The sequence below is a fragment of the Mchenga conophoros genome, linkage group LG13, assembly GCF_057382185.1.
Source record: "Mchenga conophoros isolate Kocher_MC1m ecotype Shallow Benthic linkage group LG13, M_conophoros_male_GT1.1, whole genome shotgun sequence".
NCBI lineage: Eukaryota > Metazoa > Chordata > Actinopteri > Cichliformes > Cichlidae > Mchenga > Mchenga conophoros.
Genome location: NC_140538.1, coordinates 19,671,398 through 19,687,841, shown reverse-complemented (window position 1 = coordinate 19,687,841; position 16,444 = coordinate 19,671,398). Strand labels below are relative to the sequence as shown.

Here is a 16,444-nt window from a genome sequence, read left to right as displayed (position 1 = left end):
GTATCTATAAAAAGGAAGCTGACACTCGCAAGACTTTATCAAAGGTGTAAGCATCACAGCAGATTTTATAAAAATATTCTGCAGTACATCAAAAATGAAAGAAAACCATTAATCAACATATTAACATTACCTCTGAAGTTACAGCGGTTTTATTAGAGACACGGCTAAGCGTTTTGCATTTTGCATAATTTTAAAGAGTTTAAATTTGTTCAGAAGCCTATTGAACGGCAGAAATTAGGTTTTCTTTTCGGAAGTAAGTAAAAGGGAAAAAAACAAAACAGCGGCCGACAGCGCTGTAAATGGTAGACTTGTGCGTAACAAGCAAGCGAATAATGCAGAAAACAGATTTTTAGACGGGAAACTGTTCTTGAAGTACAGAGAGAAAGCGAGAGAGAGAGAGAGAGAGCTGTGCATGACGTGTGATTTTATCGTGGTGGAAGCAAAACAGCAAAAGTCAGAGGGAATTCATGACGATGTTTTTGTGAAGCTTAGTTTGGATCTTCTTTTGCTGCTGGTTTGGTCAATATTGTTTGGAGAGAGATAAAACTAACAGCTTTAGAATCGCCGCAAAAAGGGTGTAAACACAAAGCGCAGACACGCCGAAACATCAGAATCAGCGAGCTGTCGGCTTTCAGCCCCGACCGTGTCCGTGCCGTCGGGTGAGAAATGCGACATCTCACTGATTCTGATCCGTTGGAGGCTCCGAGCTTTGTGTTTACATCTTTGTGCAGAATCCGTGTACCTGCTCTCATTTACTGTTTTAGCTGTTTGGTGGTTCTTGAAATTTTGTGAGGTTTAACCTGAGATTCTGGCGTTTCGGTCAAAATAAATTAATATTTTTAAAAAATCGATTCAGGATTTTAATGAATCGATATCACGTTATCCAAGCCAGAATCGATTTTAATCGATAAATCGATGATCAAAACCCACCCCTAGTCACAAAGGTGATGATTAAAGATAGTATTGTACTGGAGGCAATAAAATGGGCCTACATGTGTACTGTAGTCTGAACAATACTGGAGTTCAAAGCATATTCAGATTTGGAGGTTTTAAAAAGCTCAGATTTAAGTTTGAACTCTTATGTTTAGGCTTAAAAAGCAACAAAATGCTGAGAATTCTCAATTGTGCTCCTCCATTATTGTGTTAACAACACAAAAAAATAAAATTTCACTTACTGCAAGAGCTTTAGACAGCCTTGTGCGGAAATCATTGAGAACAATGGTGACAATATCCTGATGGGGAATGTATGCATAGCCTTGTTTGAGGTACACTTTCCTCAGTCGCACAAGATCCAGGGCATCTTGAAAAGGCACCTTTAAAACATAATGACAGTTGGAGGAAGAAAAAAAAAACAATTAAATCATTAATGTGTTCACAGTATAAAGGCCAGCCGTGTGTCCTTAGTAATTTGGCTGCTTAAATTGTGATCCAAGGATACAATTTAAGCTCAGCAAACCAAATGGGATGATTTACATTCTCCCAGTGAAAATGATTGTCAGTAGCAAGGAAATTTAAATTAAACTCTAGCTTTTAAATTCTGTTAATAGAAAAACTGCATTTAATCCATTTGCATGTTAAATCATTATGAGTAGAGACCTGACTGACAGAACATAATCACAGCCTTTAAAAGATTTGCCTACTATGCACATCGGAATATACAACATAATGTCAATGCATTTCTTTAGTAAGAGTAAGATAAACACATGTGGCGTTGTAATTCTACATTTGGAAAAGCTGGATTTTTTCCATAATGTTGGTTTAAACTGCCCCGGGGAGAAATATTTGCTCATTTATTTCATATCGGTGATGATCTGTCTCTATCTGATGAGATACTGGCTCCAGGGGATGAGGGGTTTATTAAAAAAAAAAAAAAAAAAAGTAGCGCTAAGCAGACAAATCAGAGTTTTACTCCAGTGTATAAAAGTACTCTCACACATGTAAGCATTACACAATAGATATGATGCAAATGAGAAAGCTTGAGGGGTAATTTGTCCAAGTCTAATACTGGACAAAAAGAAGACGTTACTAGAATTCAAAACACAGGATCCAAGATGTTCTGCAAAGTCTGACCAACTTACCTTACACCATATATTATCCTGCACTGTGCTATTACCTTTAATGATCGCTACTTCAAAAACTCTCCTGAATGACTCTTAACTATGCAGAAAGAGAACTCGAGCCATCATGACACATCAACCTAACAGGGCCACTGTCTAGATGTCTTGGAAGTTACATTCCCTCTGTGGTGTGTTCGTGAATATAAACTATAACCTACACTATATATATGTCTCACCTTGTAGAACTCGTGTTCCATCACCTTGATTCCACTGACGCCAAAGCTGGAGTTTATAAGTTGATCCTTCAGCGCAGTCTTCTCCTCGCTGCTAATCTGAAAAGTTGTGAGATTTCATTGAGGAGTTGCATAAGCTGAACTGTTAATATGATGTTAATAAGCTTGTGGAAAACAAACATTGTTTAAAAAAACAAAACAAAAACCTAAAATTGGCTTTGCATTCTTGCTTACACCCCGCCACCACCATGTTATCCAAACCTACTGTAGTTCTTTCCTTTTGTGAGCCTAAAAGCAAAACAGAGACTAAGTACACTATATAATATATAGTGTAAACTATATATATTATATTTATGTTTTGGGATTTATTATTTAAAAAAATAATACACACATATTTGAAATATAATTTTTTTCACAATTAAATCTTTTACTGAATAGGGCCAACTTTTTAAAGATGGAAGATGTTATGATGATTGAACAGCTCCACCTAGTGAAAATACAACTGAACACCACTATGCGGTGTATAGAAACAACTGGCATGGATTTAGGCCCGTGTCCTCAACATACTCTGAGCCTGACATAGAAACAAAATCCAAGATATAGTTTCTAAAACACATTATGGTAAAGAGGCACTTAAATGTAAGTTAATCAAATATAAGTAAGTAAATTTTCAAGGTGATATAAAAAAAAAAAAGACTAATTGTGTGTTTCTGAATAAGTCACTATTACAAGAAGACAGAAATTCCCAGTTGTAAAAGTTCCCAGTTGGAATTTTTTTGTGGTAAGCCTCCTCAACTTAAATTTCCAGAAAAAAAATATTTTTGAAATATGTCAAGTGTTTTCTTTAGGAAAGCTTACTGTGTCATAATGGAGATTATTCTTGTGAAGAAATGCCAGTTGTTGTTTTGGGACCAACTCAGTAAAATGGAAGCGGAAAAGATCAACTTCCTGTTGTATAAACCAGCGCCTCAGATCTTCCCTTTGAGAGACAAATGGAAATAAACATTTATCTTTTGCAGCTGAACAACTTATATTCTGACCACATTTTCCAGTATTCCTAAATGGAGACTAAAGACTTACGTTTGGCAGTAGGCCAGTCTGAGAATGAAGTGGGAGATATGGTCTTTTCTTCGTTTTTCATATTCAATTGGTCCACTTTGAGATTTCTTGTCATCCTTAAGAGTTAGAAAACAATTAGTTAATTTGAAAGACAAATAGATGTCAATCATTTAATCATCATTCACCACTTCTTGTCATGTTGTACAGTTTTTGTTTTATGTACATATATGAAAAAATTATCATGTACTAAAAGTCATGTTTATGGTAGCTGTACACTAACTTCCATTATCTCAGGCTCTTGTAATTCAGCATAGGGTCTTAAAATGTTAGTAAATGAGTCACGTTTTCAGCAACACCCAGCAGTGTCTCTTCTTTACTAATACAAATACATTTTATTGCTAAATCATGCTATTTCATCACTATTGCAAAGAGAATTTGATGGATCCTGCGCAAGCTTAACTCCTCAAAGTCAATACTGTGTCAATACACATCGAGCTAAACACTGGTCTCACTCTAAAAGCTAGGGCTGAACGATATATCACATTTGCGATAATATCGCGACATGATCAAGTGCAATTTTCTAACCGCAAAGGCTGCGATTATACTCTGGACATGTCCAAATTCATGGGCTGCATCCTCCTGAGGCCGCATTTGTAGACCGATTACGTCACAGCGACGCGCCGAAGGCTGTCCAAATTCGTAGACTCCTCCGAATGTAGCCGACAAATGCGTCCTCCTTTTCCCCGAATTTGAAGGATGGGTCGGGTGTGTCCTTCGTGGCCTACCATATTCCAGAATTCACAGCACGGCCCAGCCAAACTCCAGTTTCCAACAATGGCGGCCGCTACTAAGTTTTAAAATTACTCATACTAATCTTTCTGGGTCACAAAATAAACTTTTAACATATTTTCAGGCGAGAAAGTAGTTGTGTAAACATCAAATATCTGCTCGGTTTATCAAGATATCGCATATTTGCAAAAGTGCTTCGACGTTTTAGGAGGCGTCTGCTACCCACCAGCTCGACAGCTAGCCGGGAGCTCGAGGGTTACTGATGCGGCCGAGAACGGCACAACTCCCGGCACATCATTTTCAGATCACCGCGGACTTTCGCTGCTCGGGTTAAACGTAATATATAAGTCACTTAGACAACCTAAAAATGTTATTGTTGGGCTTTTTTCAGTGTTTTGTTTGTTCGTGATTAAATCAGTTTGGCTGAGATTAAAGTTATTAGATTAGATAAAATAAAACTTTATTAATCCCCCGGGTGGGTTCCTCCTTGGTTTTCACACAGCTGACTAAACGTCAAACAGAAAACTTATTAAACAGAAGTATGAGACAGTCGAGAATTTACACCAGTGTCTGGTTATATTTTAGATAGCAAGAAGCAGACGGCCGAGTTTATTAAGCTCCACCGAGACAGCGGTGACGCTAATCAGAAGGCTAGACCGTCCAATTTCATGGCCGTTTACTTCCGGCCTACCCGACCGTCTGAGGACCAGTACGGCCTCTTCAGCTTTGCCTCTGCCACTTGAAGATGTCGTGAAGACAGAGTTGAATAGTTACCTGTTGACCCCTGTCATTGACAGAGAGGATGATCCCTTAGCCTGGTGGAAGGTGCACAACATTCACTTTCCACGACTGTGCAAGATGGCCCGCAAATATCTGTGTGTGCCAGCCACAAGTGCCCCCTCAGAGCGTCTGTTCAGCACTGGAGGGAATATAGTGACCTGCACTCGCTCATCCTTAAAGCCAGCAAAAGTAGATATGCTGGTCTTCCTAGCAAAAAACCTGTGAGCTAGGATGATTATGGCTAGCTGAGCCATACTCATTGTTTATACAATTGCTATTATGTTTGCACTTTATGTCAAATCAAATCAAATCACTTTTATTGTCACATCACATGTGCAGGTACATTGGTACAGCACATGTGAGTGAAATTCTTGTGTGCGAGCTTCACAAGCAACAGAGTTGTGCAAAATACAATAATGTAAACAAGCAAAATACAAGAATGGCTACATCTGAAACTAATAAATATATGTACAATATATAATAGTATATGCATTTCTGGATGTGTATACTAAATATTTTTCTACACGTGTGTGTGTGTGTGTGTGTGTGTACACATATTTTACAAATTAAATAGAGTAAACAATAAATAAAATATATAAAAATGTGTAATGTTACTGACTGCAGAGATCAGTAAGATGTGTGCATTTTTTATTTATTAGTTTTATTTATTTAATATTATTTTTTAATTGAATGACTGTCTAGTAGTTCACAGATGTCGAAAAACTGAGTGTGGTAAAGCCACTGATTTTTTTTATGTATATTTCTGCAATCTGCACATTGTACTGACTTTCATTTTAATGTTTACACCAGGGTTCCTTGTCAGCACTTTATGCTCAGATGTTTGTAAGCTAAAAATAAACTATTGTGTATGTTCAAATATACTGTTGTGATTGAAGAAGTTAAATAAAAATGTCAGTCATCAATTCATGCATCACCTCATGTCATCATAACAGAGGTCTGTCTTCCAGGAAAGAACAGTTTAAAATTAATGTAATATAGTATTGGCCATACTATATGATGTATTGCTTGTCTTTGTTTAATAATACAGAAGACAAAGACCTTAAAAAATAATCGCATATCGCATCGCAATCGCAATATTGGGGCAAAAAAAATCGCAATTAGATTATTTTCCATAATCGTTCAGCCCTACTAAAAGCTATGCCAGTTTATTAGATATGTCTCACTCACAAGGGGGGGACAAGCACCATGAAGTGCAGTGCGATATTACAGGACCCTAAACAAATCCAACCCCTGTGTTTTCATTAAAACACATAGCGGGTAAAAGTTTAAAAAGAAATCTCTTTGTGATAAAGCTTTAGTTGAAGTTGTTGACAACACAATGCAATAACTGACTCATTAATACTGTTTAAAGGTGCACAATGGGAAACATACTCACAGCATCTGGTCTGTAAGGAAAGTTCAGAGCTTTAAGCTGACTCTCAAGTTTGCGTCTATACGGCTCTGTAAGCTTGACATGGCTCACACCCAAGTTCTCCACAGTCTTCAACACTACAGTGGCATTAAAACAAACATTACAAACCACATGTCCTAAATAAAATGTATTACACAAGAGCAGAGAAAACAATGCTTACAGTAATTTTCATCATTTGATTTCACAAGTAGTATGAGACAAATCTTACACTTCAGTCGTTCCACAGCAAATGTTTCAAATTCAGAGAGAGAGATGTTTTCAAGAGGAGGCTGTCCATAAAACTGCAGGTGCTGCCCATAGAGCTCCGACTGAGGGATAGTGCTAATCTTCTTTTTTCTGCCTCCAAACTGCATAGTGCCTGATGGTAAAAGAAATCAAGCATGTTTTAATGTACCACTTGCTAACAAGCTGGGTCCCAAACCTGCCATATCTGATGTAGTGAGCCATTGACCAAAGCGACATTCAATACAAATTCATGGAAATTAAATAAGCTGTTCTTATTTCAAACGCATAACGCTTGATTTTGCCATTTTCTCCTTACTAGGAGTTGAATAAATAAAACACACTATTGTGGAGAAGACCCGAGCCACCATTAAAACGCTTATAACTAACAAACATTAAGAAATTCATTGAGCTTCTTTGATTTCAAACGGTAAAGGATGCTGCCATACAAAATCAGAACAAACGAATTTCTGCACAGCATCTGCTATTAACCTTTAACCAGTCAGTGCATAAGTGGCACCCGGTATCACTTAAAGCAAAACTTGGCAAACGGAGCTTCTCCTTGACTAATCGTCTCTTCAATCCATAGCTGAGGGACTGTGATGAAGAGTCGAAATGTTCCTGACATCTAAAAATCAGCCTCTGCACACAAACTGAACTGACAGTGTGAAGCTGTGTATGTTTTGTTATGTTACACTGGCTCAGCAGTCAGTAACTGTCGTTCTCATAAACTCAATTTCTACATTAAGGCTAAATGTAGCCGCTAACATAGACTATTTAGCTTAAGTTAGCAATAGAGCCCATAGCAAGACGTTAAGGGTAGTGAAAAACAATCCAACTTTGACGTTTGCTAGGTATCAGATTTGAGTTTAAACTGCATTGAAAAGACCGAGCTCAAAAACAGCCCGAGAAACTTATTTCACGGTTGAGGAGCAACAAGAAGCATATAATACTGTCGTTACATTACCGATTAGATGAAGCTTTTAGACTCCAAATAACGCAGTCCCGCCAAACAAAAGGGGCTGTTCAACAAACGCGGGTAAAAATATGACGTTGCATCCGACACCGGAAGAGAACGAAAGTTGTGAAGTGGTGTGTACTCGTTTTACTTTTTAGGACAGCCCGCCCCGTCTCTCAAAGTAACGATGACCTCCATGAAAAAAACAGGCAAACAGTTTCGTTTAAAATACTATTACCCAAACTTGGCTTGAGCCAAGACAAGCCACTGCTATTTCACACTATGTTTCTATTTCTGTTTTTTGGCGTTTGAACCAAATCCGACACAAACTCACGGGCGCACGTGTATTACATAACAAATGCCCCACTAAAACGCGGGTTCACCTTATCTTCAAATCAAGAAAATCATTGTTTTTCAAACGATTAATAACAGCTTTGAAATTAAACTTTAAAATTTAAAGATATTAAAAAAATCATACAGAAACCCCTTTCCCAAATGCCCATTTGATAAGGTTGGTTGAACTGATTTTCTTCTGAAATATCACTACTCCACAGACAGTTTACCTATCAGATCAGCAAATTTCCACAAATAAGGATTACTGGCATTGTCCTTAGCATATAAACTTCTCTTCACACAGACACTGCATATGGATATACGGGTGTGTATGTAGGAATGAATGAAACACCGCATGTTTGACACAAGAATGTTAGATTTAAAATAAACAGAATATATTCTGTAAAGCACTTTCAGGAAAGGTTTAAATTCCATGTCATTTATTCCTATGATTTTTGTGGTCGAAATAGATCAGACATTTCGCATTTATTTTTCCACTGTATGTAATCCAAAGTATTCTGTTTTGACGTACAAAAGTTTTGTATTTAGAGAAATTGGTAAATGGTCATGTTATATTATAGAGACATTTTAGTTTATTTTGTGGCTAACTCAATAAACAAAACAAAACAAAAATTCTAACCCAAATTCTGCTCATTTTTGGTAAGTTTCATATGCATACAGTAAAATGAACCTATACAAAAACAAACGTCGGTACGTTTTTAACTAACATCAACCATTGCTACAATTTTCTCAGCAGACGGTTAGGTGTTTTCTGCCTTTTTAAAAAAAAATGAAGCTGCAGTTATTTAAAGTTATTTAACAAACTATTTGATAGTTTCACATTAATGACACATATTCAGAAAGGGAGAAACTGTAGTGGAAAGTACATTTACTCCCTTTTAACACATTTCCGTGTTTCTGCTTTATAACATGCATTTTACTTCACATACCTGAAAGTAAAATTCACTTTTTAATCCGGTTGTGAGTAATTTTCACACGCTTTTTTCTTGGTTGTTGTGATCCGTCCACATAAAACACGCGTAGAAGACATATATAATGGTTGTGAATAAAAAAAATATCAACAATAATTCAGCGTTTAAACAGACGTGACTTTTAGGGCTAACATATGAGAACTACAAGTGTTCCCAAGACTCCCGAGGACAGAGGCGCGTCCACGCCGACTCTCTTGCTTTGTGCATTCTTTGGCTCTGCTGCTTAGCAACAAACACTAGCGAGCTAGCCAACAGCCTGCCTGGCTAGCTCTCACGCGCAACGTAGCTCACTGAAATAGGCAGCAATGCATATCCATTCTATAAATGTCATGAGAGTGACCTCAGGTGTTGACAGTCAATAAACGGTATCTTTCGTTTAGGAGAGAACGTTTTTGCATTACACAGGGAAGAAGTCGTTAGCGAACGGAGCAGAAGGTTGTCTTTCTTCTGTGAAAAGTGGCTAATCTTAGCTAGGCACCCTTAGCAGCGGAGTCTCTTGCGTCTCTTGCCACGGAGAAGAGCGGCGGGAGGCTGTAGATATGTGGATGTGGGTTAGCTGACTGCATAGCTCGCCTAATGTCATTGGATGAGTTGTAGCGTCGTTTTACAGGTAAGAAACTGCACGCTTCTTTGGCATGCTTTCCCATCATTTCTTCACCGTTTATTTCACCCAGCTTTAACGCACTACCTCGGGAGCTGCTCTGTACTTCAAGGGGAGCCTCCTTTCAGCAATTCAACAGGTCTTATCTTGACCAAGGCAAGGGATTTGAGTGAAGAAGAGGAGTGGGAAGTTGACTTCAAACTTAATTCCCATCAGAGACTATGAACGCATTACATATAGCAAAAGTCTTCGACAGAGTTGAATAGCTTAGTTGCGTGTCATGGCGTTTTGATCTGTGTTATTCAGTCTTTGCTTCAAAAAATTGTGGTGCCCCGCCTTGAGGCCTGGACAAGTAACGGTGAGTCTATGAAGATGACTCACTGTCTAGCAAAGGGGGGTGTATTATCTGCTTCATACTGAGCAGAATTCAGTACTATGTGCATAGCAATGTAAAACATACCCTGCTACCATGTTATGTAAAAAATGCAGTAGGCCTGTATATTTCAGATTCTGTGTTATCACATTTGTATTGTATGAATATGGTAATGATGACCTGAAAGCCCAGAATTTACTCAGGACAGTTGTTTGTGCAGGTATGGAGAATATTGTGTTTAAATGTGTAGCTGATACCTGTCTTGAAGTGTTAAACTGCACCTTCCAGTCACTTCTTTAGAGCTTGAAAAAAGAAGGCAGCTGGACTTCTTTCAAGAGGCGTTTTCCCTTAAAAAAACAAATGATGGAAAGTCACAAGTATTTACCCTGGGGGTACCCTTTTGGAAGTGATCCTTATTGATAATGTGAGTCACCAAATGAGCTAAGATGTAAAAACAAAAAACAAAACAAAAAAAACCCAACTTGGGTCACTCACATTACCATCAGTGGGGGTTCAGAATGAAACCTCTGTGAGGTCTTGCCCTAACATGACCTATTGAGATCACCTGAGGAGAGTTGTAATTCATTTCAGAAATGTGGGGTATAAGACATGACCACAGTGCAAAAAGATTGCCCCACATTGTTGTTGATACTAAGAGCACAATTATTCAGATCTCATTTTCAAACACTGTTAAAGCGAATCATCATCATTTATCTAAATCTGAATCACGTTGCTCTGAACTTATAGTAGTTATAAATAAACAATACATAACCAGCTTCTTAACCTCCCAGTTTGACAGTTTCTGTGATGATAAAACATATTTAAAGTACAAATCGCGAACCGACTACACTTGAATAGGAGAGGACTAGCTGCTTGAAAGGAAGAGGAGGTCTTTGCTCAACTAAAGAGAAATGCAAAGTCAAGACTTTACAGTTTACAGAGTTTACATTAAAAGACGAGCATACTATTCTATTTTCAGCTGTGTTTTGCCTTCATGTTATACCAACTGATGTGTCATTCAGCTCAATTACAGATACATATTGTGACTCAAATTCAAGCAGGCTGTTGAACACTACAGTCACGCAGTAGGCTGTCAGTGTCCACTGAGAACAGCTTTCCCACAATATGTTGTTTAGCATAGCACTCAGCCACTCCAAGTATATAGCTGTGGGGACACGGTTGCTATGCGGAGTCTGCAGTTTTCTGCACTAATGGAACAATAAACATAGTGAACCACCTCTCCAGTCAAGCTGAAAATTTGTTTTACAACAGTTAGTAAAATGTGCACCCATAACAGTTTAAAAGCTAATTACAGACATTGTGTATGTGACACCGTGTATTAGAGTGCAATGAAGTGCTTGTGTTGCTGGCGAATATGATAATTATACTATTAAGCCTATAAAAGTTGAGTTGTGACTGTTGGCTATAAAAATGTATTGTAAAACATTTTTTAGGCTTTGACAACTACATTTGTAACAGTATATTGACATATCAAACTGAAAATAAGTTTGATTAGTATTAAAAAGAAGTAGCAGTCAGTTGCGCCTCTGCTAATTTGCTTGATTGTCAGCCGCACTTTAACAGCATTTATAAGTAACTTATAAACTGAGTAACAAAGTTGGTTTTCATCATATTTGTTCAACTGACAATGTCTCTGAAGTGAGTGATTCATATATAAACCACATTTGAGTTGCACTTGTCCAGTGTTTGTGTGGCTTTTTTTTTGTGTTTTTTTTTTTTTTTTTTTTGTAGTATCTAATATTTTATTTTACACTTTCAGCCGGTACATGTGCTCCCATCACAGCTCTGAAACAATACAGGCACAGTGGAACTGAGAAAATCAGCCAGACGTCATCACCATGTTGGAGGAGGACATGGAAGTGGCCATCAAAGTGGTCGTGGTCGGCAACGGAGCTGTCGGCAAGTCCAGTATGATCCAACGTTACTGCAAGGGCATTTTCACTAAAGACTACAAAAAGACAATTGGAGTGGACTTCCTGGAAAGGCAGATACTGTAAGATGTTCATTTGAAAGCTGTTCCACATTATTTATCAGTTATAGTCTATAATCAAAGTCACAGAGGGTCTGTTAACTAACTACAACTTCAGCTGTATAAAATTGTTTTACAATATTAAATACATATTGGAATGTGGAATCCTGTTGGTACCCACATTTTAGGTTTAATCAGAAATTACTCTTTTTTTAAAAACTGAATTTTACTAAATTTGACACATTTTACTTAAAAAGGCCACTTTGTTATATTATATTTAGCTTTTATTTAATTAACATTAATTATTATTATTTAATATTTTATTAACCACAGCACAGTGGTGCAGTAGTATTGTGGCCTCTCAGCAAGATGGTCCTGGGTTTGAATCCACAGGCTGGCTCGGGCTTTTCTGTGACTGCGTTGGTTCTCTCTGGGTACTCTGGTTTCCTCTGACAGTCCAAAGACATCCATGTTGGTTAATTAACCAGATTTGTTTTGTTTTATTTTGTTATTTTACTTCAATTCTTCTATTGAATGCCTATCTAGTTTTTACTTATTTTACTTTACTTAGTAACTGTGTACTGTATGTATGTACGCATGTATGTCATTACACTCCTGGAGGAACAAGAGCCCTCTTGAGTTAAATGAAATAATTTTCCACCCTAGAAGAAAACATGATAAAATATTTTTTTTCCATGTTATAAATAATAATTAAAAGAGAAAGTTATTTGACGAGAATTTAAAAAATATATTTAAATATTATTACTTTTGTTTATTGAAGGAAATGTTTTATTCCAAATGTCTTAAAATTGTAGTTTTTGTGATTGTCTATTAACATAGAAAAACAAGTAGAGTGTGCTGAGTAGGATATAATAGGATATTATAGATGGATGAATATGTAACTAGTCAATTTTTTTTCTCATCGTTTTAGTGTAAATGATGAAGATGTCCGATTAATGCTTTGGGACACTGCTGGGCAGGAGGAGTTTGATGCCATCACTAAGGCCTATTACCGCGGTAAGATTGCACCTCTGCAACAAATAACGTTTGCTTATCCCATATTTCTAGGCTATTTCTAGGCTTCCAACCAGTGTAAGTGTAAGCACTAGTGTATATATATACATATATATTTCCTAGAGGGCTTATTCTTAAATCCAATCTGTGTTTTTGCTCTTGGACAATGAATTATGCAACATGTTCAACATGCTTTTTTTTTTTTTTACAAGATGTAACAGCTTGAGAACGTGAACTGTTTGTGTATGTGATCTTACTTTGCAGGTGCGCAGGCATGTGTGCTTGTCTTCTCCACCACAGACCGGGACTCATTTCAGGCTATTGACAGCTGGAAGGAGAAGGTGGAAGCAGAAGTTGGAGATATTCCCACAGTTCTTGTGCAAAACAAAATTGACCTCCTGGAAGAGACTGTTATAAAAAAGTAAGGATTCGGTGGTACAGAAAAGCAATTAACTGTTAAAGAAAAGAGTGCTGACTGTTTATTGAAAATAAGCCTGTTAATTTAGAAGAAAATTAAGAAGTGCTGTATTTCCTTCACTTGTACTGCAGTGAGGAGGCAGAAGCATTGGCTAAGAGGCTTAAGCTAAGATTTTATCGCGCTTCAGTGAAAGAGGACCTAAATGTGAATGAGGGTAGGTTACTGAAAATCTGAACAACTGATCAGATGCAAGTAAAATGGCTTGTTTCTTAATGTTACTGTCATAACATTTCTGCTTGTTGTCTTCATTTAGTTTTTAAGTATTTAGCTGAGAAGTATCTACAGCGACTCAAACAGCAAACAGCAGAGGAGACAGAGGTGGTCCACACAACAAGCAATAAAATAGGTAAGAAATCTTTTTTCGTATCACAATTTAAGCTCTGGTGTTTTGTTTTGTTTTTGTTTCTTTTAAATAGCCTTTACTCATTCTTTCTGGGTTTTTTTCCAAAGGTGTTTTTAATACAACAAGTAGTAATGTCTGCAACCAGAGCTCCAGCAACGGCAGAGAAGTCATCACTTTGCGTCCTAACAAGCAAAGAACCAAGAAGACTAAAAATCCCTTTGGAAGCTGCAGCCTCCTCTAGAGAAAATCATTTCATTTTACTGACCGACAGTTATTTCTGACATTAGATTGCTCGTTATTGTAAGCTGTTGAGGTAGCGACAGTTAGTGACCAAAGCTCACATAGACTGGGAAACACTACACTACACTATATTACTTTATTAACCTAATGTTCATCTTCCTCGCCCCATGTTGATAGGTGTATTGCGGTCTCGAATATTCATCAGCGATCTGGGCACAAAACCTAACCTTTGTACATACTTGGATCCTCCTAATGGTTGCCTTAAGAAACAACTGCAGCTACAGTATGTTGTGTTATTAATTTAATGATGCCCAAAACAACTGAAGTTCTAGCTGTTGGTGCAGGTGGATTTTCCCCCTTATGGCCGAGGCTTTTGCTCTTTCTTTTTTTTTCACTCTTTTTTTTTTTTTGTTTGTTTTTTTTAATGAAACTTGACATACCGACTCTCATCAAAGTATGTAACAGCAAAAGTTGCACTCCATCGAGACTTTTCCTTCTGTACGTGGTTATTCTGTTTAACATTTCAGCTGTGCAATACATTTGCATGTATTATAAAAGATAAGCAGATTATTTTATTCCATATTTTTCTAACTGTTAAACAGATAATGGTTCAAACTATATTCTTCGTCCTGATTGAACGCTGAGTTAAATCTCTGCGTGAAGTATTTTTGTACGAAGCACAATAGCTTTGACTGATCTTATGTGCCAAATTTTCTCTTTCTGAGCTGTGGTTAAACATGTGCTCTCATAGATATAGGTATGTAACCAAATATCAATAACCAATGACACAAAAATAGTCCTTTTTCTGTCTGCTTACACTTGTTAAACAAATTATTTTAGACATAAAACACCATTTACACTAAAAAAATCTGTTATTTCAATCATAGTACCTCAAGTTACAACCAATTGTCAGTTACAATACAATACTATGCTTTTGATTGCAGTTGTTTACATTGTTTTGTTTATTATTTCTATAGCTTTGACATATATATTCAGAGTACATTAAACACAATACAGAATTCTCCTATTAGTTTTTTGACCTGGATTGTGAAGAACTTTCTCCAGACTATAAAAAAGGAGCTGTATTGGGGCCAGAAAGTGAAAAGAAAAATGAAAGCTCACTGCTCAGTAGGTACTGTACCTGTGGTGTGGAGTTTAGGGCGGGATGTAAACGAATGCTCTCAGAAGGTGTTACAAAAAGTTGGCAATCAAGAGGGGATGTTTTGCTATTGAAGCGCTTACGTGTGCCTGATTATGCAAGAAAATTACATTTCTTTCTAACTAAATGAGAGTACTCCCAGAAACAATCTCCCAGTCCTAATCCTTAGTTTTCAATACAACTATCTGTGAAATGTATAATGTATTCACCTTTCCTTCTGTTTTTCAGAACTCATTATTGGGTTACACAGGTTTACCAAGCACAACAAAATATTTAGTAATATAGAAAAGTCTTAGATTAAATCTTCTGTCTTGAATGAACATTTCCTTAGTAGTTTCAGTTGTAGCTATCTAATGGAATTATAATACATAGGTCATCTGGGAATACATGTGCATGCATGCTTTACTCTTAAAAGAAAAAAAGATTTCAGATCTGTGTTCAGAATTTTTTTCTATTGTGAAAATACCAAAAGGTGCTTAAAATGTGTTCTACAGTTACACCGTTGGTACTAAGATTGTGTCACATTTCAGTTTCCCATTAGGGTTTTTTTTTTTTTTTTGTAAACTGCTGTTTTGAGACAAGCAAAGTGGCATAACTGTAATGCATGCAGGCCTTTTCCCCTCCCATATCAGTGAATGTTTAATCATTACAATGCCTTGTCAATGTTTACATTCTTCAGAGTACACATTTTAATCCACCCTTTTGCTGTTTTGTTTTTTTTAATTGCCTTCACAGTAGATCTGTAAGTAATGTTTTTCTCAAGCTTGTGCTAGTTTGTGTTTACTTTGTCTTTTGACTGACTTGATTCACTGCACTTTATCATTAAGATGGCGTATAATTTTAAAGAATCAGCAGTTAAAACTAACCATACTTAAGTGCTGTCACTCAGGTGTAATCTTTGTGTCTTAATTTTACTTTTACTTTTTCTCACATGACTTCATTAGCAGATTCACACCTTTAGAAAGACAAACCAACTTGTGTTGGCTTTCAGCCTGAGAAAAACGACACGACTTGCAGTTTTGTTGTGTCACACCCTGGAGTGTGCCACACAACTGTGTGTCTGTTGTTTTGTTTGTGAGACAGTGTTTAGTGGCAATCTGATATAAATAAAAAATTTCTTGAGCATCCATTGTATGATTTCATGACAGTTTCTTTAACCAGAATGTTGTTATTATTTTAACTGGGTACATTTAGTTAGAGTGAATAAGGTTAGGTAATTTTAGAAGTGCAGACAGTTTGGATAAAAGATGGTTATCTGTACCCGTGGCAGTTTTACAAGTTAATAAACAACTAACATGGGTGTAGAAGTTTAGCCTTGCTCTTAGTACCTTGACACGAGAAACTCATACCTCATGATCCTCATATTCTATGTTATTTCATATCCTTATGCC

At 36.9% G+C, this 16,444-nt stretch overlaps 2 protein-coding genes across 3 annotated transcripts in view; one reads left to right on the top strand and one right to left on the bottom strand.

Annotated features, from left to right (window-relative positions):
* Positions 1 to 9,045, bottom strand: part of LOC146561211 (DNA primase large subunit-like) — a 38,569-nt gene extending 29,524 nt beyond the window's left edge. Inside the window, exons 1-7 of one of the 2 annotated variants that reach the window (XM_085297083.1) lie at positions 8,814 to 9,045; positions 6,559 to 6,708; positions 6,315 to 6,427; positions 3,371 to 3,465; positions 3,149 to 3,269; positions 2,294 to 2,389; positions 1,176 to 1,313 (exon numbers count right to left, since the gene is read on the bottom strand). In XM_085297083.1, the coding sequence (XP_085153209.1) occupies positions 1,176 to 1,313; positions 2,294 to 2,389; positions 3,149 to 3,269; positions 3,371 to 3,465; positions 6,315 to 6,427; positions 6,559 to 6,703 (708 nt within the window). In that variant the 5' untranslated portion in view covers positions 6,704 to 6,708; positions 8,814 to 9,045. Of the gene's footprint in view, positions 1 to 1,175; positions 1,314 to 2,293; positions 2,390 to 3,148; positions 3,270 to 3,370; positions 3,466 to 6,314; positions 6,428 to 6,558; positions 6,709 to 7,539; positions 7,654 to 8,813 lie in introns of those variants that run through there. The other variant, XM_085297082.1, reaches the window with a different exon arrangement.
* Positions 9,046 to 9,053: 8 nt separating this feature from the next.
* Positions 9,054 to 16,180, top strand: rab23 (RAB23, member RAS oncogene family). Its single transcript, XM_085297084.1, has 7 exons — positions 9,054 to 9,465; positions 11,610 to 11,843; positions 12,751 to 12,836; positions 13,098 to 13,254; positions 13,383 to 13,465; positions 13,565 to 13,657; positions 13,762 to 16,180. Exons 2-7 carry the CDS (start codon positions 11,689 to 11,691, stop codon positions 13,893 to 13,895), a joined length of 708 nt encoding a protein of 235 aa, XP_085153210.1. The 5' UTR covers positions 9,054 to 9,465; positions 11,610 to 11,688; the 3' UTR covers positions 13,896 to 16,180.
* Positions 16,181 to 16,444: the final 264 nt, after the last annotated feature.